General features: G+C 35.8%; 1 protein-coding gene across 2 annotated transcripts in view; it reads right to left on the bottom strand.

Moving 5' to 3' along the window:
- Positions 1-22,754, bottom strand: part of RB1CC1 (RB1 inducible coiled-coil 1) — a 76,487-nt gene that overhangs the window by 9,690 nt on the left and 44,043 nt on the right. For both annotated transcript variants that reach the window (XM_037506696.2, XM_037506689.2), the window contains exons 16-20: positions 16,532-16,697; positions 13,048-13,156; positions 10,031-10,271; positions 6,543-6,597; positions 5,145-5,192 (exon numbers count right to left, since the gene is read on the bottom strand). In XM_037506696.2, the coding sequence (XP_037362593.1) occupies positions 5,145-5,192; positions 6,543-6,597; positions 10,031-10,271; positions 13,048-13,156; positions 16,532-16,697 (619 nt within the window). The remainder of the gene's footprint in view (positions 1-5,144; positions 5,193-6,542; positions 6,598-10,030; positions 10,272-13,047; positions 13,157-16,531; positions 16,698-22,754) is intronic.

Below are 22,754 nucleotides of genomic sequence, written 5' to 3'. Positions count from 1 at the left end.
AAACAATCCTACAAGCAAATGGACCAAAAAAGAAGGCAGGAATAGCTATAATTATATCAGATAAACCACACTTCAAACTCAAAAAGGTAAAAAGAGACCCAGATGGTCACTACATTATGATCAAGGGGACAATACTTCAAGAAGAAATAACACTTATTAATGTATACTCACCCAATGAAGGAGCGCCAAAATATATCAGACAACTATTATCATCTCTGAAAACAGACATCAGAGAAAACACATATGTAGTAGGTAGACTTCAACACACCACTATCAACAATGGATAGGTCAATGAGACAAAAAATAAGTAAGGACACTAAAGCTCTACATAAGGATCTAGAGCGCTTGGGCTTAACAGACATCTATAGAACACTAAACCCCAAAAAAATCCAAGTACACATTTTTCTTAAGCGCACATGGATCATTCTCCAGGATCTATCGCATACTGGGACACAAGACAAAAATCAACAGACACACTAAGATTGAAATCATACCAACCATCTTCTCTAACCACGAAGGCATCAAACTAGAAATAAACCATAAAAAGAAGGCAAGGAACTCTCCAACCTCATGGAGACTGAAACCCACACTACTGGAAGACCACTGGACTAATGAGGAGATCAAAGAAGAAATTAAAAAACGACAAGGAGGACACCGATTTCCTAAATGTATGGGATGCAGCAAAAGCAGTCAAGGAAAATATACAGCAACAGGCTCACATCAAGGAACAACTCAAAGAAACAACCTAATCTCAAAGTTCAAAGAACTAGAAAAAGGACAACAAAACCCCTAAACAAGTAGAAGAAAAGAATAAAAATCAAAGCAGAAATAAATGAAATAGAAACTAAAAAAACAATCCAAAAGATCAACGAACCCAAAAGTTGGTTCTTTGAAAAAATAAATAAAATAGACATACCCCTAGCCAGGCTCACAAAGGAAAAACGGAGAAGACACAAATAAATAGGATCACAAATGAAAGAGGAGAAATCACAACAGACACAGCAGGATTCAAAAGAATAATCAGAAACTACTATGAACAGTTATACGCAAATAAGCTCAACAATCTAGAAGAGATGGACAAATTCCTACAACTCTACAATCACCCAAAGCTAGATAGAGAAAAAACAGAACACCTAAACAGACCAATTACAAGCAGTGAAACTGAAATGCTAATCAAAACCCTCCCCCAAAACAAAAGCCCAGGACCAGAGGGATTTACAAATTAATTCTACCAAACATTCAAAAATGAATTAGTGCCTATCCTTCACAACTCTTTCAAAAAATTGAGAAGGAAGGGATAATACCAAACATGTTCTATGAAGCCAACATTACACTAATACCAAAACCAAACAAGGACAACGCAAAAAAAGAAAACTACAGGCCAATATCTCTAGTGAACACTGATGCAAAAATCCTCAATAAAATTTTAGCTATCAAAAACTAACAATGAATCCATAAGATAATTCACCACGAACAAGTAGGATTCATTCCAGGGACACAAGGATGGTTAAACATCTGAAAATCAATCAATGTAATCCAACACATCAACAAAAAGAAATATAAAAGTCATATTATAATATCAATAGATGCTAAGAAAGCCTTCAACAAAATAAAACACCCATTCATGATAAAGGTCCTTGAAATTCTCGGGATACAAGGAACATACCTCAAAATCATAAAGGCCATATATAACAAGCCCATAGTCAGTATCATTCTCAATGGTGAAAAGCTAAAAGCATTTTCATTAAGATCTGGAACAAGACAAGGATGTCCACTCTCACCACTGCTTTTCAGTGTAACACTGAAAGTCCTAGCCAGAGCATAAGACAAGAGAAAGACATGCAAGGAATCCAAATATGGAAGGAAGAAGTCAAACTATCACTATTTGCAGATGATATGACAATATACACAGATAACTCCAAAAACTCCACAGAAAAACTAATTCAACTCATCAATCAGTTCAGTAAAGTGGCAGGATACAAAATCAACACGAAAAAATAAGAAGCCTTCCTATACACAAACAATAAATCTGAAGAAGAAATCAAGAAAACCATCCCTTTTATTATTGAAACAAAAAAAATCAAATACTTGGGAATAAACCTAACAAAAGAAATAAAGGACCTATACAAAGAAAACTATAAAACACTGTTAAAAGAAATAGAAGAAGATACAAAGAAATGGAAAGAAATCCCCTGCTAATGGATCGGAAGAATTAACATTAACAAAATGGCTATCCTACCAAAAGTCATCGTCAGATTCAATGCTATTCCAATAAAAATTTCAATGTCATTCTTCAAAGAAATAGAACAAATATTGATGAAATTCATATGGAGCCACCAAAAACCCTGAATAGCCAAAACCCTCCTGAAAAAAAAAAAAAAAAGAAGAGGAATGGAGGCATCACTCTCCCAGATTTCAAACTATACTACAAAGCCACAATAATCAAAACTGCATGGTACTGGAACCAGAACAGACACACGGACCAATGGAACTGAATAGAAAACCCAGAAATAAACCCACAGATTTATGGTCAACTAATCTTTGACAAAGGAGCAAAGAATATGCACTGGAGCAAAGAAAGTTTGTTCAACAATGGTGCTGGGAAAACTGGGTCGCTACATGCAAACGAATGAAACTTGACTACTACCTCACACAATGCCCAAAAACCAACTCAAAATGGATTAAAGAACTAGACATAAGACCTGAAACCATAAAATATATAGAAGGAAATATGGCAAAACACTACATGACATGCACCTCAAAGACATCTTTACAGACATATCACCCAAAGCAGTGATAGTGAAGGCAAAGATAAACAGCTGGGACTATATCAAATTAAAGAGCTTCTGCACAGGCAAGAGACAATAACCAAAACAAAGAGAAACCCCACCGATCGGGAGAAAATGTTTGCACACAACACTAATGATAAAGGACTGATCACAACAATCTGCAAAGAGCTGATGAGACTCAAGAAAAACAAAGAAAATAATCCAGTCAAAAAATAGGCAGAAGAACTAAAAAGGGGGGCCTCCCCGGTGGCTCAGCGGTTGAGTGCTGGGTTGCGAAGCTGCCCGCGGCCTCTGCAGCGCTGGTTCGATCCCCGGCTGCTCCCTGGTCACCGGAGGAGGGTCCCACATGGCGCGCAGACCTCTCCTGCCGCCCGCTGCTCCCCTCAGCAGTGTACTTCGGTCCTTCTGCCTGCTCTGCTCCCTGCTCTGGCTCTAGTGAATTCTCTCACCCTCCCGCGCTTCTGACTGTACCCAGTGCATGTATAAACAAAACAAACAAATAAATAAATAAATAAAACATGCCTCTATAAAAAAAATAAATAAAAAAAAAAAGAAAGAAAAAAAAAAAAGAACTAAAAAGGAATTTCTCAAAGAGGAAATGCAAATGGCCACCAGGCATATGAAAAAATGTTCAACATCACTTGTAATCAGGGAAATGCAAATCAAAACTACAATAAAATACCATCTTACACCAGTGAGAATGGCACATATTAAAAAAACTAGCAACAACAAATGTTGGTGAGGATGTAGAGAAAAAGGAACTCTCCTGCACTGCTGGTGGGAGTGCAAACTGGTCCAACCACTGTGGAAGCTGTATGGAGATTTCTCAACCTACTAAAGATAGAGCTTCCATATGATACAGCAATTTCACTCCTAGGTATTTACCCAAAGGACACAGAAACATTAATTCAGAAGAGCACCTGCACCCCTATGTACATAGCAGCACTATTTACAATAGGTAAGCTTTGGAAACAAGCCAAATGCCCAAAAATAGATGACTGGATCAAGAAGATGTGATACATATACACAATGGAATATCACTCAGCAATCAAAAAAGATAAAATTTGCAGCAACATGGATATAGCTGGAAGGGATCACGCTCAGCAAAATAAGCCAGAAAGAAAAAGAAAAATACCAGATGGTCTCACTCATAGCAGGAGTTTAGAAAACCTAAATAAGGGACCAGGAAAAAAGAATAACTATAATAAAGAGAAAATCAAAATCAACAAGCAACTATAAACCAGTAACACACTGGGCCTCCCCTGGTGGCGCAGTGGTTGAGCGCTGGGCTGCGAAGCTGCCTGCAGCCTCTGCAGCGCCGGCCACCGGCGAGGGTCCCACATGGTGCACAGACCTCTCCTGCTGGGGCAGACCTCTCCTGCTATGCAGACCTCTCCTGCTGCGTCCACTGCTCCCCTCAGCAGTGTATTTCGTCAGTCTGCCTGTTCTGTGCCCTGCTCTGGTGAATTCTCTCACCCTCCAGCGCTTCTGACTGTACCCAATGCTTGTATAAATAAATAAATAAATCTTAAAAACAAACAAACAAAAAAAACAGTGACACACTATGAGGGGTGAGGTGGAGAGAAGGGACTGGGGTCAAAATAAGGGGGGGGTGCAACTGTATGGGGAGTATAACCAAGATGAAAATGCATACATTGTGCAAAAATGAAAAATGATTTAAGAAATATATAAAAAATAAAAAACAAAAAAACAGCAGATATTTCCCTACCACTTCATCTTAAAACTTTCTGAAATGCATTGAAAACAGCACTAAAACTGTTTATATTTCTTTGTAAATTAATAGAATGCTATGAAAATGCAGTGATTGTTTTTTACATAAGATTGACTGCAGAACTGACCCAGTAACAGGTTAAATTCACAGCTTAAAGGAAAGTCAAGGTAATCTAGAGGACCATAAAAAGTCTCATGCAATGTGTCAAACTTTATATACCATCAATTGGAAAAATAATTCAGCAAAGGAAATAAACACATCAATTATGCACATTTATGAAAGTAAACATTTTACTCTTCAAGAAGAACAGCTTTAAACTTATTTCCTGACTTAAGAGTCCTAACTAGATCAACAAACATAGTAATGGAATCCTAAGAAATTAAAGCTTATTAGTAATATAATCTAAAAGAACTGCTTTGAGTTTGTTGAATGCTTTTAGAAATTTATTTTAATGTGTTCAGTCAACTTGACATGATCTATAGTCTAATTCTGACCTGACTGCACTACTCTCAGAATCAACAGCCATCAATAACCAACATGGCTCAATTAAAATTTGCATTAAAAAATCAAAATTTGGGAAACAAATTTTTAAATTTTTAAAACAAACTGTAAGAAAAATTTACCAGTCTCTGATTCAACCGCTTGTTTTCTTCTTCTTTCAACTGTAATGTCTGTAGGGGAGGAAAAAAGAGAGAAAGACACCTGTAGTTTAATCTTGTACCTACTCAAATTTAAACATTATGATTGTTGGGGGCCTCCCTGGTGGCACAAGGAGTTAAGACACAACACCATGAAGCTATCTGTGGCCACTGCAGTGCTAGTTCCATCCCTGGGGGGCCAGAGAGGTGACCCACACAGCACAGCAGACCTCTCCTAACTCACCAGCTGCTCCCCTCAGCAGTGTATGTCAGTAGATCTGCCTGTTCTGCCTCTGGTGAATCCTTTTATCCCCGACATTTCTTGCCTATACCAATTCTTGTATGTATAAATAAATCTTTAAAAAAAAAAACACACTATGACAATGTTAAGATTTTCTTACTGTTCAGGTTAATCTATGGTTCTAGTATGAAAGGTTTGTCAGGATATTTTTCTTTTTAGCGGGGCAGGGGGCGGGGAAGGATCCTCTCCAATGATTTTAATTACTTACTGGCTTAAGAGATTTAGAATTTTAGGGACATTTCCCTAAGGCAAGCATTCTCAAACTTCAGTAAACATTAGAATAACTTGTGGAACTTGTAAAATATACAGTAAATATCTGAGATTTATCATTTAAAAAATGTTAGTAGTTTGGCCTGGAAGATGAAATATGCACATGACACATATCCTCAAAAGTCTCTGAACTTAAGTGATCACACAAACCTTATAATAGCAAAATGTGATTATACAACTGAGAGGAAAGCCTTTATAACGAATTTTCTCTTTTTTATTACAAGTAATCTGTAAAATAACCTCTTCTTATTTATGTATTCCAATTTTGCCCCATTCTTTTAAAAATTAACTTTACTTTTGAAATAAACATATGAAATTCGTAGTTATGATTCTACTGAAATTTTGTCATTCACAATATATAAATATATTACATATTCATTTTACTTTGTAACAATTTTTAAATTTTTTGCATTTTAAAAGGTTAGGCTTATTAAGGAAAGAAAAGGAGAAAAGGACATTTATATCAGTGCAATGAATGGGCAGGTCTAAAAGGGCAAGAAGCTGCCTTTTGAAAGGAACAGGATTACTAAGAAAAGAGAAATCTGCATTAAGACAGGTGGACATTTTATAAGAACTACCAAGTGCTTTCTCTGATACGACTTCATTTATTGGGAGTTATGAAAAATAAATGGATTAAAATACTCCTACCCATTGTTTAACCCTTGGATCAAAAAATGACAACTTCTCAAAACATTAACCACAAAACAATCATTAAAAGAATCAATTTATAATGCAAGTGTTTTAGCATAAATTTCATTAAAATGCATAACAAATTGAACATAAAAAACACTATTTCAAGAAAGTGTACTTACTCGTTCTAACAGCATTATCCTCTGTTTTTCTTCAGAGAGCATATGTATATTTTCTCTAAAAGAGAATAAATTATTATGTCTTTTAGAATTCTGGACATTACATTCTTCAAGAAATATAAGCATTACTTCACTTTAAAATAAGAGTTTATACTAAAATTTGAAAAGCAATTATGTTTAAGTTAGGACATTTTTCAGTGGCGTATATTCTGTATACTAGAGGTCCTGAACCTAAATGTTTTTCCCAGAGATTAAGGACTACTTTTCTTCCCTCATGTATATCAACAATAGTACTTCTTGAGTACTTTATCATAATGACATCATCATTAAAACTAAAAGCAAAGCAAAATTTCACACATCCTTGAGTAAGTTTGAACTCAAAAGCTCCAGTTTACAGAAAACCAAAATAAAGATTTCAAAAGTATTACTAAAATGTTGCAATGTGCTAGTCACTGAATTATGTGAATTTGCTCATCATATTAAAATACTTAAAAAGTAACTAGAAAGGAAAAAGTGTGCAGGCTTTCGTAAGTATATTAACATTTTATTAAGGTATAAATGACAAAATTTAAAATATACAATGTGATCGTTCGATATACTTTGCAAAGATTCTCAACATTGAGAATCTAGACTCTACACGTCACACATTTACCTTACTTGGTGAGAACATTTAATATCTACTTTCTTACCAAATTTCAATTATACAGCAGTGTTATCAACTATAGCCACCATGTCATACAATAGATCCTCAGATCTTCATATCATAACAAAATTGGCACCCTTTTTACAAATTCCCTATTTCTTTCCAGCCTGTGGCACACTTTACTGTTTCTGTGAGTTTAAACTTTTTATTTTAGACTCCACATAAAATGATATCATACATTATCTACAGGCTTATTTAATGCCTGTTCTCCAGTTTTATCCATGTTGTGGCAAAGGCTGGAATTCTCTCTTTCGCATGGCTGAATAATAATCCATTACATATATTTTTTTCACTACCATTTTCTTAGGATGTTTCCTCATCTTGGTTATTGTAAATAATGTTGTAGAAAACATGGGAGTATAACTATGCCTGTGAGAAAATGGTTTCATTTCCTATGACGGGATCCCCAAAATGAAATTGTTGGATCATAGGGTAGAGTTCTATTTTTAACCCCTTGAGGAACATATATGTGTCTACTGTGGTTATACCAGTTTATATTTCCACCAACAGTGTACAAGCATTCTCTTTTACTCCCATCCTTGCCAGGATTTGTTCTCTTGCCTTTTTGACAAAAAGAAATCCGAACAGATATGAGGTGAATGCCAATTCATCATAGTTTTCATTTGCATTTCCTAATAATTAGTGATGCAGAGCACCTTTTCATGCACTTGTTGGCCACTTGTATGTCTTCTTTGGAAAGATTTACAATTTCTCTGCCCATTTAATATATATGTTTTTCTATTGGGCTAAATATTAACTAGATAAATGGTGTGCAAGTGTTTCCTTTCATTTAGTAGGTTGCCTTTTCATTTTTTTTTTTTTTTAAGATTTCATTTTTTTTTTTAATGTATGCACACAAGAACTGAGGGGTAGGCCAGAGGTGTAGGGTGAGAGGAGTCACCAGAGACAGGGTAGGGAACAGAACAGGCAGGATCTACTGAAATACAATGCTGAGGGGACCAGTGGGCGAGACAGGAGAGGTCTGCTGCGCCCTATGGTTCAGCTCTCTGGCCTGGGATGGAACTCATGCTGCAATGGCTTGGATAGTTTCATAGTGCTGAGACTTCCTTAGCCCCTTGCACCAGCAGGGAGGTCCTGACTTTTCTTTTTTTTTAAAGATTTATTTTTATTTATTTATACAAGCACTGGGTACAGTCAGAAGCGCGGGAAGGTGAGAGAATTCACCAAAGCCAGAGCAGGGAGTAGAACAGACAGACACGAAACACACTGCTGAGGGGAGCAACGGGCGGCAGGAGAGGTCTGCACGCCATGTGGGACCCTGGCCCGGTGGCCGGGGATTGAACCAGCACTGCAGAGGCTGCGAGCAGCTTCGCAACCCAGCGCTCAACCGCTGCGCCACTGGGAAGGCCCTGACTTTTCATTTTTTTTTTTGGTTTCCTTTGCTGTGTAGGAATTTTTGCTTGATGTAGTCCCAGTGATGTTTGTGTTTGTTGTCAAAACCAAATAAACCATTGCAAAAACTGGTATCAGGGAGCTTGTATGTTTTCTTCTACAGTTTTAGGTTTCAGATCTTACGTCTTTCATCCATATAAAGAATCTCCACTACAATATTCAGTACCAGTAATAAGAATGGACTACCTTCCCTTTTCTGGACTTTAGGGGGAAAGCATTCAGTCGTTTACTATTGAGTATGATCTGTTGTGGGTTTTCAAATATACCTTTATTAGGTTGAAAAGGTTTTCTCAATTCATATTTAGTTGTGAATAAATTGCTTTTAGAAGATTTATTTTTTTACACATACAAGAACTGGGGTAAAGCCCAGAGGTGGGGGTTGGTGAGAGGATTCACCAGAGACAGAGTAGGGAAGAGAACAGGCCGACTGACTGAAATACACTGCTGAGGGGAGCAGCAGGTGAGACAGGAGAGGTCTGCTGCACCATGTGGGTTAGCTCCCTGGCCAGGGATCAAATTCCTGCTGCAGTGGCTGCAGGCAGCCCCAAAGTACTGTGACTTAACCCCTTGTGCCACCAGGGAGGCCCTTAATTTTAGTAAACTGTGCTTGATATTTTCCTTTCATTTAACGCATTATTTTCCTTATAAATATTTTTCTATTAAAATATTAAACTTAGGGATCATTTTTCTTTAGCTGTTTCTCTTTCTGCACATATGTAGAAGATGTATTCCCCATCCCTACCCCCAGGTTTTGCTGTAAAAAGTTGGCTTACTTTTTCACAGATATTTGCATTTATTTTTGTCATTTATATTGTTGAATTAATTACCTTGATCTCAATACATGCTGTGCCTTGCCTTTCTACTTTTTTTGTAGTTGTTGTTCTATTTTAAACATACATATTTAAGCCTTCTCTCTTTTGGAGACCTAAATAAAAAGTTGTAACTCTTTATTTTCTGGACAGAAACCTAAATTCCCCTGCCCTCCCAACCCAAAACACCCTCACCAAAATGAATAGATCTATTTCTGTGATAACATTTTGTTCTCTTCAGCAATGTACTTCAAAGTTAAATAAATACTCTGTAAATAAGACAGCTTAATACTACTGGCAGAGGTCTTTTCCTAGTAATCTATAAAACTTGTGGTGTAGGATAAAACAACAAGGTGATTGATATAGGCACACAATCTATAATATTAAAGCCTTTCTCATTGTTATAGCTTAAAGCATTAAGATGGTACAATTTCCAAATACATGGGTTATGAATAGCCAGTAACAGAAAGATATTTCCCATCTTCAGACCTTTCAGCTTACAAAAACTAGTGAGTATCTTAAAAAATTCTATGTTATTTAAGACAAGTGAAATTAGATATACTTACTGTACAGACATCATGCTTGTCTCCATTGCTGAATCCACTCTTCCTTCATCCGGTGGTTCCATGGCTGATTTCTCTGTTTCGCCTGGGAGTTCAGGTGCACATGCTCCATAAAGTTCTGGGGCTGCAGTTACATAGGGTGGAGGAACAAAACTGCTACTGCGCAACTTACTGACTTCTTCTTCAAGTTTTTTCTTTTCCTCAAGCAGACGAGCTCGATCTTCAGATAACGACTCTATCAAATCTGAAAGGCGACACCCCCCAATTGAAATAAGTATTATAAAACATTTAATACAGTTTATTTAACTTTAAAAAGCAATTAAAAGTGTGTTACAAGGGCCTCCCTGGTGGCTCAAGGGGTTAAGACACAACCTATAAAGCTATCTGAGCCCCTGCAGCACGAGTTTGATCACCAGCCTGGGAGCTACCCACATGGCGTGGCAGATCTCTCCTGACTCACCCGCTGCTCACCTCAGCAGTATATTTCAGTCAATCTGCCCGTTCTGTTCCCCACTCTGACTCTGGTGAATCCTCTCACACCCCCCCACATCTCTGGCCTGTACCCCAGCTCTTGTATGCATAAATAAATAAATCTTAAAAAATAAAGTGTGTTAGACACAGACACAAAATTCTGAATAAACCCTAGTAAACCAAATCCAACAATGCATTAAAAAAAGGATCATGTACTATGACCAAGTAAGATTCACAAAAAACATGTGATTGTATCAATAGATACTGAGAACACATTTCATAACACATTAGAGTCCAACATCCATTTATGTAGGAAACCCTCTAAAATCTGAGGATAAATGAAGCATACCTATGCATAATAAAATCATTTAAAACAAACCCATAGTTAGTATGATTCTCAATGGTGAAAAGTGAAAGCTTTTCCACCAAGATCTGATATAAGACAAGGACGTCCATTCTCACCATTGCTATTCAACATAGCATTGGAAGTTCCACCTAGCGCAATTAAACAAGAGAAAGCTATAAAAGAAATCCAAATTGGGAAAGACAAATTAAATCTAGCATTTGCAGATAAAATAATAATATACGTAGAGAATCCTCAGGATTCCAAAGAAAAACTAATTGAAATAATAAACCAGTTCATTAACGTGACAGGCTGTAAAATTAACACACATAAATCAGTTGCCTTCCTATACATAATAAAACAGAAGAGGAAGAAACAAAGTGATCCCATTATAATTACACCAAAAATAAATACCTAAAGGTAAGCCTAACAAAGGAGGCAAAAGTTCTTATACAAAGAAAACTGTAAGACTCCCTTAAAAGAAACCGAAGAAGTCACAAAGAAATGGAAAAATATTCCCTGCTCATGGACTGGAAGAATCAACACTGTCAACATGGCCACTATACCCAAAGCAATATATAGCAGTATACAGATTCAATGCAATCCCAATAAAAATATCAATGGCATATTGCAAAGAACTGAAGCAAACACTACTGGAATTCATATGGAATCACAAAAGACCTCAAATAGCAAAAGCATCTTGACAAAGAAGAGAATGGAGTTATCACACTTCCAGACCTCAAATTCTATTAAAAAGTTACAAATTTTAAAATAGCCTGTTACTTGAACAAAAACAGACACAGAATAATGAAACAGAATTGAAAGCCTAGGAATAAATGCACATACATATGGACAGTTAATCTATGACAAAGGAGCCAAGAAAATACACTGGAACAAGGGTAGCCTCTCCAATAAATGGTATTGGGAAAAAGCTGCATGCAAAAGAGTAAAACTAGACCACAATCTCACATCATGCACCAAAATCAACTCAAAATGGACCAAGACTGGATGTGAAACCTGAAACTATAAAATACATAGAAAAAAAACATAGGCAAAACATTTCATGACTTAAGTCTTAGTGATGTTGCTGGGCCGTTTCTTAGGTCATCTCGAATAGCAGGGAAAACAAAAGAGAACATAAACAACTGGGATTATACCAAACTAAAAAGCTTCTGTACAGTAAAAGAAACCGTAAGTAAAATGAAAATACACCCTTACTGAATAGGAGAGTATAGTTGTACACCATATATTTGACAAAAGACTGATATCAAAGATATACAAAGAACTCAAAAAACTCTACCAAGAAAAAAAAAAAACAATCAAAAAATGGGCAAAAGAACTAAACAGACATCTCTTCAAAGAAGACATTCAAATGACCAGAGGGCACGTGACAAAATACCATCACTTACTATTAGAAAAAATGCAATCAAGACCACAGTGAGATACCTGTGAGAATGGCCCATATTGAAAAGACCAGAAATAAAAAGTGCTGGCAAGGATGTCAAGAAAAAGAAACACTACTACACTGCTGGTGGGAATGCCAACTCATCCAGCCCTTATGGAAAACAGTATGGAAATGTCTCAAAACACTGAACATGGATCTGCCATTTGAGCCAGTAATTTCATTCCCAGTCATCCATTCAAAAATTTCAAAAACACTACTCCAAAAGAAAACTTGCACTCCTATGTTTATTTCAGCACTATTTATTACACCTAAACTATGGAAACAACCTAAGTTCCCCAGAACAAATGAGTGGACTAAGAAGATGTGGTGCATACATACACAATGGAATACTGCTTAGCAATCAAATTAAGATAATCTCATGCCATTTGTGGCAACATGGATAGAGCTTAAAAGGATGATCCTAAGTATAGTAAGTCAGAAGGAGAAAGATAAGGACAGATGGTATCCTAAGATGTGGAACATAAAGCGTCTAAATCAAGTAAGATAAAGGCAAACTGAAAAACTAACCCTTGATAACTGAAACACCAAGGGGAGGGGGAATGATAGGAGGAGGGCAGTGGGGGACGGAAGAGGACAAAAAGGGAAGGGAGTACAATGGTCTATGGTGGTAGAATATGGGTGAGTTGGTTGTGGATGGTGATAATACCCAATATGGTGGTAATATTACCACAGTTTAAAACAAGGCATTCCCCTGCCTTGAGGTTTTTGCAAAAAATAAAGAAGTTATAAAATATTACTAACCTTTATCTCGCTCTTGCTGTTGCATTGTACTTTTCAATTTATCACTAAGATCATTTATTATATTTTCTTTTTTCATTTTTTCTCTTGTTAAAACCGTGTTAAAATTTGTCTGGAACAACAGAATTCAGAATTAAATTATCTGCATGCAAATAGCAACTATGGCTGGCAAAAATAAACGTGCAAGTATTTTCTTTGTGGTGCATTTTTATGTGGAAAAGAAAAAGATTCATAAATGATATTTTTAAAAAAAATGCTATAGGGCCTCTCTGGTGGCGCAGGGGGTTGAGCACATGAGTTCGATACTCTCACACCCACACTTCTGGCCTGTACCCCAGCTCTTGTATGCATAAATAAATAAATCTTTAAAAAAATTCAAAATAAAAATGCTATACTGTGGTAAATACAATATTTTCTAGGTTCATAATACATTCCAATTTATTATCTTGAAAGCAAATTTTATTTTCTCATTTTTGCCCACATTTACTATCAGAAGAAAAGCATTTGTCAATGATTTTATAATTGGGGGAAAGAAAATAATCATTAACTTAATGAGTGCTATTATACATTTTTCTTTTAACAAACTTTCCATCTCTGACATCTTCCTGTTGTATTTAGCTAAATCTTGATTTGATTAAAACAGTGACATTTTAGAGATGACTTTATCTGCAATAGTCAGTGAACCTCTTATTTATAATGGATAGAAGTATTACTCCCCAATTTCTACAAAACTTACTATGAAGCACAAATGTCCAGATGGCTATAGATCTCATGAATCAATTTGATGATTCTATATATACAGCTTCTTTTATAAAAAACTGTCAAAATTTTCATTTATAATATGCTCACTGAGTCATTTTGAAACTTAAAAGCAACAGATGAATGATCTACAGTAATTCTCCCTGTCTAGCATTTCCAGTTCCAAAGTCTAGTCATTCCATGTTCTAAGATCAATACCAATAATGTTAGCACCAGGGAGATTTAAGAAATATCTTTTTTAATGAAAACTAGTGAGTTTATTAAATACTGAACGTCATTTATATTCATAAAGCATACAGAAAGAGTGAATATAAACATGATGTCTGTGCATTAAGTCATTTCTATAGGTAGCATTTATATAGAGAAAATTAATATTCTATTTTCATGAACTTTGTGTTCTGGAATTTGAAATGATTTTTAGAAATACCCACAATTTACAAGCATATTAAAAAGAAGAGCTAGTTGAGTCTTCCTGGTGGCCTAGGGGTGAAGTCTCAGCACTATCACTGCTACAGCCTGAGTTGGATCCCCAGCCAGGGAGCTAACCCATATATGGCGCAGCAGACCTTCTGGTCTTGCTTTAGCAGTATTTCAATACATCTGCCTATTTGGCTCTCTCCTCTGTCTCTGGTGAATCCTGTCACCTCCCACAACTCTGGCCTACACCCCAATTCTATATAATAAAAAAAAATCCTTAAAAAAAAAAAGAAGAGCTAGTCAAAAAACAATTTGTCCATGCCATCCATGTACAACTAGTTATAAATCACTGTAAAAAAACTGCCAGTTAATGGGTCTCCCTGGTGGCCCAGGCAGTTGAGTGCCGCACTGTGAAGCTGTCTGCTGCCTCTGCAGTGCGGGTTCAATCCCGGCCAGCCAGCGAGAATCCCACATGGAGAAGCAGACCTCTCCTGTCTCGCCTGCTGCTCCCCTCAGCAGTGTAGTTCAGTCAGTCTGCCTGTTCCCCGCTCTGTCTCTGGTGAATCCTCTCACCCTCCTGTGCATCTGGCCTGTACCCCAGTTCTTGTATACAAATAAATAAATCTTTAAAACAAACAAACAAAAAAACTACCAGTTAACATCCAAAGTATTTAAAATTGCAAAGTAACTTAGAAGTCAGCTCTTTAATTTCACTTTACAAATGTTAATGGCTTTGGGCCTCCCTGGTGGCAAAGGGGTTAACTGTCAGACTATGAAGCTCTCTGCAGCAGTTTTCAATGCCCTGCGCCTGACCCCCCCACCCCTCCACCCACCAGGGAGCTACCCACAAGGTGCAGCAGACCTCTCCTGACTCACCCACTGCTTCCCCTCAGCAGTGTATTGCAGTCAATCTGCCTGTTCTGTCTGTTCCCCATGCTGTCTGTGGTGAATCCTCTTCCCCCCCACACACACACCTCTGGCCTGTACCCCAGTCCTTGTATATAAAAATAAAACATAAATCTTAAAAAAAAAAAAATGTTAATGGCTTTACAATAAGAACTAAATCTATACCACAAATCTACTTTATACATTTGGTTTCAACCCTACATATTTTCTGAAATGTGAAATCTCCTATGTTCTCACAAGGGGAGAAAGAAGCCAATTAAGTACAATAAAAAGATTTTATATAAAATGAATCACACGAGAATCTACAAACTCAGATTTTTAAAAACAGGTATTACTGATGTTCACCTGTCATTAACAATTCTTACTTAACACTAGTAGCCACTCCTCTCTCTGAACAGTTAACTTTTTACTTTCATGAAGCCACACCCTTTCCTCTCAAAGCTCTTCTTCAATGCCTTTTTTGAGCTGCCCCCCCCCCTTTTTTTTTCCTGGAGTCATAAAATTTAAAGTTCTAAGGGTTTTGAGTCACATTTCTGTACTTTCTTCCTGTTCCCTTACTTATATGTTTTTTAATTCTAAAAAGACATAAGGTTTTAGTGAAATAAAAATATCACATAAAACGTGTAAACATCAACTATCACATGTGTACTAGCTTCAAGTCTGTGATCCTCAGGATTTAAAAAAAGTTCAACAGTATCCCTGACCTGTATTACAAGACACAAAACTGCTCCTACCCGTCTTGTGTCTTTCTCCACATGACTCTGCACATTATTAAATATAAATTCAACTACGCCATTGCTGTTATTTCCTATTCTAATACTGCCAATATCTTAAGTACAAGCTAACAAAGAATGCTAGTCCTTAGTAACTGATCCCCCAGCTTATCTCATAAACTTTACCTCTCACCAATGATCAACATTAAAAAGTAAACCAGCAATGTTCCACAATATTTGCCATAATCTTCAGCCTATCATAAGGGTAAGCAAAAAAACTACAAGAAATCTGTACTGTTCATTATATAATTTAGAGTAATAAGATTTTAACACTTAGGGAATAAAATTCAAAGATCATCTACACAATAGTAAAACATTTATTTTGCAAAATAACTCACCGTGAAAAAGATTAAACAATATACAAAAATCGGAGGCAGGTGAGGAAACAAACACAATTTACATTTCCTAATTTCTAATCTAGGGTATTTCACTTTGAAACACATCTATTTTGACATAATGATCATCAAATTTTATAAACGACCATATCATAAGATATTTAATAAATATTAACAAGGTCAATGAAGGAAAATCAAATCTAAAATAGTGGCTGAACAAGAAAATCATATTTGGTAATTAATACTTTTCTGTTTTCTTTAGAACTAAAGTAAATGAATGGGGCTCACAAATCATACCTGTTGTTCAGCAATCAAAGATGTTCGAACATTTTGCATTTCTTCATTCTTTCTCTTTTCTTGTTCTTCAAGCTGTTCTAAAAACTTAGCTTTTTCTTCCTGAAGCTTTTCTTGTAGCTCAGCAACTAAGCTTGAAGAATCTTCTCTGGTAGACTCAATGGCAGAACTTGAAAATTAAATATAGCATTAAGATTTTTATTTGAAGTACAGATGTAATCATAAATATAACAAAGTCAGATGACATCAGAAAAGCTGTATATTTGAAGTTTAACTATACCAAGGGAAGGCAAACAAAAACGAAAAGTTGAATATAAATTACATACTGACACTAACACAGAAGATTTTATCTTAAAAAATCAGGCCAATCTGTACCAGCAAATGGCACATATTTCTATATAAAAATTAATATACCTCACAAGAGGTACAACTTTAAATTTCAACTTTGCTATTTAAATAACTTCAATTTACATGATAACAACAATAGCTAGCTAATGAATAACACATAACTAAAATACACAAAACTTTCTGTGAACTTACCAGGTAACAAAAAACAAATCTACAAATTCCTGTATACATATTAATGTCTCTTAAAATCTGCTAACCCTTGAAAAACTGCTGACAAAGTGACAGAGAAGAAAAGGCAAGGAGAAAAATCACAATCACAGGTTAATAATTATTTGAACTTGTGGCAACTTTCAACTTAACATTTTACATGAAAAATGTTTGTTCCACAAGTACATATCTGATACAAAGGTATTACAATATGCTAAAAGCACAGGGAAAAAGTTGCCATTTTAGCAACTAACTCCTTTTAAACATAAACTTAGTCTATCTTAAGACATTTTTGGAATTAGGATGCATTTTACTATTACTGCAGATACTGAAATTGCTTGCTCTATTTATTTGCTATGTAATTTCCTAATTGAACTTTAAGATACTTAATAACATGTGATAATCATACAGAGAACTGATTCAGTATTTTCCAATTTGTTAGTAAGAAATCATATTTGTTGCCTCTTTTCAAAGGAATGGCTTTAAATGGCCAAACATGGAACACGCAATATTAAACATAATAGTCTATCAAATTCTGAGAATTTGCTTAGTTTTCAGAAAGGCTGGAATGTCAAAAGTACAAAATAAAGGATTTGTTCTGGACAAGATAAAGACTTGTTTTCAGTTTCCCCTTTGCAGATAGAAGAGGGGTATGCAAGTGAAAAATTACAGCACAGATGGAAAAATGACAGGCTGCCTAAATCAAAGTTACTGAGGAAAAGAACAGATATATGTATTAACAATAAAGTATTTAGGATAAAATCAAGTATAGGCAGGGCTTACAGCTTACTTTCAATATTGTTTGGCTAACGCATACCTTCTGCAAGTAAAAGATACTTTTACCTATCCCTATAGTTATAGGATAAGCAAACAGATACAGGGAAAACAAAAAGGCAGGTTCCTGGTAGGTAAGAAATGAAGTGCATGGTATGGAATGAGGTTAGGGCAGTAGGGAGAAGTCACATCACAAATAGTAAACATTTTGTATTTTAAGTACAATGTAAAACCATTGAATTTTGTCTCTAGAGAGTAACATAGTATTTGAGTTTAGGATTTTAAAATAGTGTGAGGATATTGGTCAAAATATTGGAGCATGGAAATAATCTGAGGGAAGGATAATGTCATCATGACAGGATACTAAGAATCATGTTAGAATGAAATAATGTGGCTCAAAGTGCAAATGTGTGCACACATGTGAGCAGTACTTGCAATTTTTTTAGTGTCATGCACCTCTTGAATGCCTGGGGCCCTCTGGAAGAGTGCTGTCTTTATTTTAAGGTCAACATTGTGCTAAGATATGGCAGAAAAGGGAGGAGAAAGTTCAGGAACATACACAGAGCACATGAGATAATTAATTAGCACAACATATATGCCTAAATAATAAGGTAAAAGGCCTTTGCAGCTAAAAACAAAGTTAAGCTATGAGATGAAGAATGATCAATCAATAATCAATGCTGGAGAGAAGGGGTTTCTTGTGGCAACATCATTGTTTTATTTTGCATTAAGAACTCAAAATGGCTCTGATAGTCAGGGTAATTAACCCTAGCCACGAAACAGGAACAGCTAAAGTTAGTTTTGTTTAATTAGCACCACTGCATAGCTTTCTCTTAGAGTAAGGAACAATGTGTGCTAGCTGGGTAGAAAAGTATGAACAAAAAGTTACAGTGTCTCACAATTTAAAAATGTTTGCTACAGCAAGGCTTAGAAACATAGTAAGTTATTAATAAAGATTTCCCCCCTCAAAAACAATTAGACAATACTTTGTATATAATAATACCTCAAAAATGTCTGGAAATTAGAACTCAAGGAAGTGGATATATTAGTGATAAATTATCGTAAATTCATACCATCACATAGAACTTCAAGTAAATCATCTCTGGTAGTTTCTCTCACCATTAGTAAATTAGTGTGTGCTAGTAATAGGTTCTATCATACCAAATATTTCTAGTAAATAGGAAATTTGCGTTGAATACAAACTATACAGTCTTGATGCTTTAACTTTCTTCTCTATCACTGACTATATTAGTTTGGCCTAGTAAACAATTTGTGGTTGTTGTCTTATTTTTTCCACTCTTCAGATTAAAATTACAAAATTCAGATTCTCTTTAACACATCCAGATCCACCTTAACTCCCTGGAAACAGTACTATGGACAGCATAGTAGACACACTTCTACAAGGAGAGTCTATTGTGCCCCCAGAATTGGCTGTGGCCAAACTTGTAGGTGATATACAACCTTGTTTCCGAGTGAGAACAGTCTACATTGGCATCAGAGTAGACAATTGGCAGAATTCTTGAAAGAATTTTAGCAGTGTCTTGATTAGGCACCAGCTTTGGTGCTTCAGTTGAATTTGAATCTTCAAATTTCCAGGCCTTGCAACTCCTTTACACTCTCCCAATAGTTACACAAATTCTAAACCCTTTAATCCTAGAATCAAGTGGTTTTGTTTTCTAAATTCAATCCAGACAAATACAAATATGATTCTAGGAAGCAAAAAATCTGCCAGAGGAATCTGGGACTCTCTGATTTGTGGTGATATGAAGACATCAATTAACTCAATGACCGTACAAAATGGAACATTGGTAGAGCAGAGCATTCCATGGCAGGACAGCTGATACAAAGGTATTACAATATGCTAAAAGCAGAGAAAAAGTTGCCATTTTAGCAACTAACTCCTTTTAAATATAGTCTATCGTAAGACATTTTTGGAATTAGGATGCATTTACAATTACTGCAGATACTGAAATTGACAGATGTTTGGGATTAAGTGAGAAATTAAGGCAAAGCTCTGTAGATGCTCTAGCTGTCCCTCTAAGTCCCATGAAACCTCTCAGCAGCAGCTGACTCCTCTCTAAGCACCTAGCTTGAGGTCCCCTCTCAATTGATCCTTATTTTCAACACCCACTCCCACCATTACTAGTAAACCCAATGCACTTTAAAAATCCCCCAAATCTCAGGGAGTTAAAAATCTAATCAAAGAGAAACTGTAGTATTTTTCAGTTCTTCTGGCAGAAACGTGAGAAATATGTATAGGAATGGATTTGATGGCAATTAGAACAGGAAGGATTAACACAAAGCTGAATCAGGCCAAAATTATTTGTATAGATACAGTGATCTAGATTCAATGTCAGTAATTAATAGTTTGCTACGTTGACTGCCTGAAATCTAAACCTAATGACTAAATGAAAATAAGATGGCAAGATGAGATACTCTAGAACAAAGGTAGGCAAATGAAGGCTTGAGGGCCAGACTCCAGTCAGCTACCAGTTTAAGTTTTATTGAAATAGTCACTCCCATTCATTAATATCATGTCACTGCTTTGCTATAATATACAGGAGTATACATAGACACCACCTAATCCATGACAAATTTATTTATAATCTTGCACTTTACTGTGCCATTAGCTATATCAACAATTCTCAAAGAATTCTGACCCACAGCATTGTGGGTAACTAGAACATTATCAGGCGATCAGAGGTCAAAACTATTTTCATAATACTAAGATGATGTTTCTTAACTGTCTTGACACTTTCACAGATCATAAAGCTACTGGCACCTTAACATAAATAAAAGAACTGTATTTTTGTATTCTTTACTGTGCTTTCATTCGAGGTGAAAAAGTGAAAGGGAGGTTTGATTCTGAATATACCTTAGATGTAAAAATCATTATTAAATTTGACTACTGAGTACACATCTTTTCAGTATTCTACGTAATGAAATGAGAAGAATATTATAAAGCATTCTATCAGAAAGTATGTTTGTCTCATGGGAAAGTACGTTGTTTTAGGCGTGTGCTGAACGACTTTTTTTCATTGTACACTTTTTATTGAAATTTGACAATCTTTGGTTATTTACTTTTGGGTTTTTGACATTTTCTCAAAAAATGATGTTAGTCTGTTGCTTTAATGAAAAAAAAAATGACAGGAGGTGTTACCAATGCTTAACTGTAATCCCTTAAAAAGAAAATTTTAGAAAATGTGTTTCTGCCACTGTGAACTTGAGAACATCTCAGAACCAAAGATCTTTTATAAAATTGGTGAGTATATTAACAAATGTGATTTTTTTATGTTAATGTGTCAGTATTTAGGAGATCTGTGTAACTCAATGCACCTATGTTTTTCAAATGAGCAATTCATTGTACTATAAAATCACATACAGGGCCTCGCTAGTGGCGCAGCGGGTTGAGCGTCACACTGTGAAGCTGTCCGCAGCCTCTACAGCGCGGGTTCGATTCCTGGCTGGCCGGGAAGAAACCCACATGGTGCTGCAGATCTCTCCTGCCTCGCCAGCTGCTCCCCTCAGCAGTGTCTTCGGTCCGTCTGCCTGTTCTGCCCCCCACTCTATCTCTGGTGAATTATCCCGCCCTCCCACAACTCTGATCTGTACCCCAGTTCTTGTATAAATAAATCTTAAAAAAAAAAACACACAGGCAAAAAAAGTAAGGCACAAGGCACATATAGTTTGATAGATATTAACACAGAGTATGTAAAATATTCACTGACATAATTTCATATTCTACAATGACTACTAATTATCACTTGTTCAATTTTGATTTAGTATCAAAGAAAAAACATCCACACATATCTGAAAAAGCTACTTAAATTTCTTCTCATCTCCAAATACATATAAGAGGCTGGATTTTCTTCATGTACCTCAATCAAAACATTAAAAAAAATTGGATGCACAAGCAAATGAGACTCAATTAAGCCAAATATCAAAAAGATTTACAAGTACATAAAATAATTCCAAATCTTTTCATTTTCATTTTAGAAAACAGGCTTTACTGAATATCCCATTTATTCTAACAAAGTGTTTATTTTCAAATGACTATCTTCAAATTTTGCCTTAATTTCTATTACAGAAAATGTTGTTAGATATAATTATAATTAGATACAAAATCACTTAGTGGTCTTCAGTAATTTCCACTATACAAAACGTAAAAGAGTAACTTGCTTGTGGCTTTTACATATTTAATGGGTGATAGCTTATCAACACACAAGTGCCTGCGCAAACATACAGAAAAATGTGATACAGACTTCACGTCTGTGTATGTCACCAGTAAATTCTAAAATATTTACTACCTGGCCCTGTAAAGAACAGATTTACTGACCTTTGGCCTAGAGAAAGGCATCAAAAGTCTGATGGAGATACACACACTGGAAGGAATTGACTATGTGTGCCCTGAGAGGGTCCGGAGAATACTCATTTCATCAAAGGGGTAATGGAAGAAAACTATAAATATCTACTAGAGTTGCAAGAAAGCAACATTATAGTAATTAAGCCTGTACATATTAATCAATTTCTGATCTTTATCCCTCTTCTTCCTCTCTTCCAGTGTATGTGTCACAATAATGGCAGTCCCCATATTTCATCATTTAACCTACAAAATATCAAAGAGAATGTTCAGGCAAAGAAAGATGAAGGAACATCAATATGCTCACTCTAGAATGGCTACCATGACCTAAGTTTAAGTTTCTCCTGGGCATATGAGGGACACAAGTTGAATCACACTAAACAGAAACATGACATTGTATTTTTATTTGGAAGTTCAACATGGAAAAGAAAGACAAGTAGGACTACTGAGCTTAAAATGGATGCAGAGATGGACTGTCATCATGTTGGTACTGCTCTGTACCCCTCTTCTAGAATCACAGCTGTACTATAAATGCAG

This window comes from Talpa occidentalis, unplaced genomic scaffold (genome assembly GCF_014898055.3).
Source record: "Talpa occidentalis isolate TD23 unplaced genomic scaffold, MPIMG_talOcc4v2.1, whole genome shotgun sequence".
NCBI classification, from domain to species: domain Eukaryota; kingdom Metazoa; phylum Chordata; class Mammalia; order Eulipotyphla; family Talpidae; genus Talpa; species Talpa occidentalis.
The sequence above is the reverse complement of the archived record's forward strand: the minus strand, read 5'-3'. Positions and strand labels throughout refer to the sequence as shown.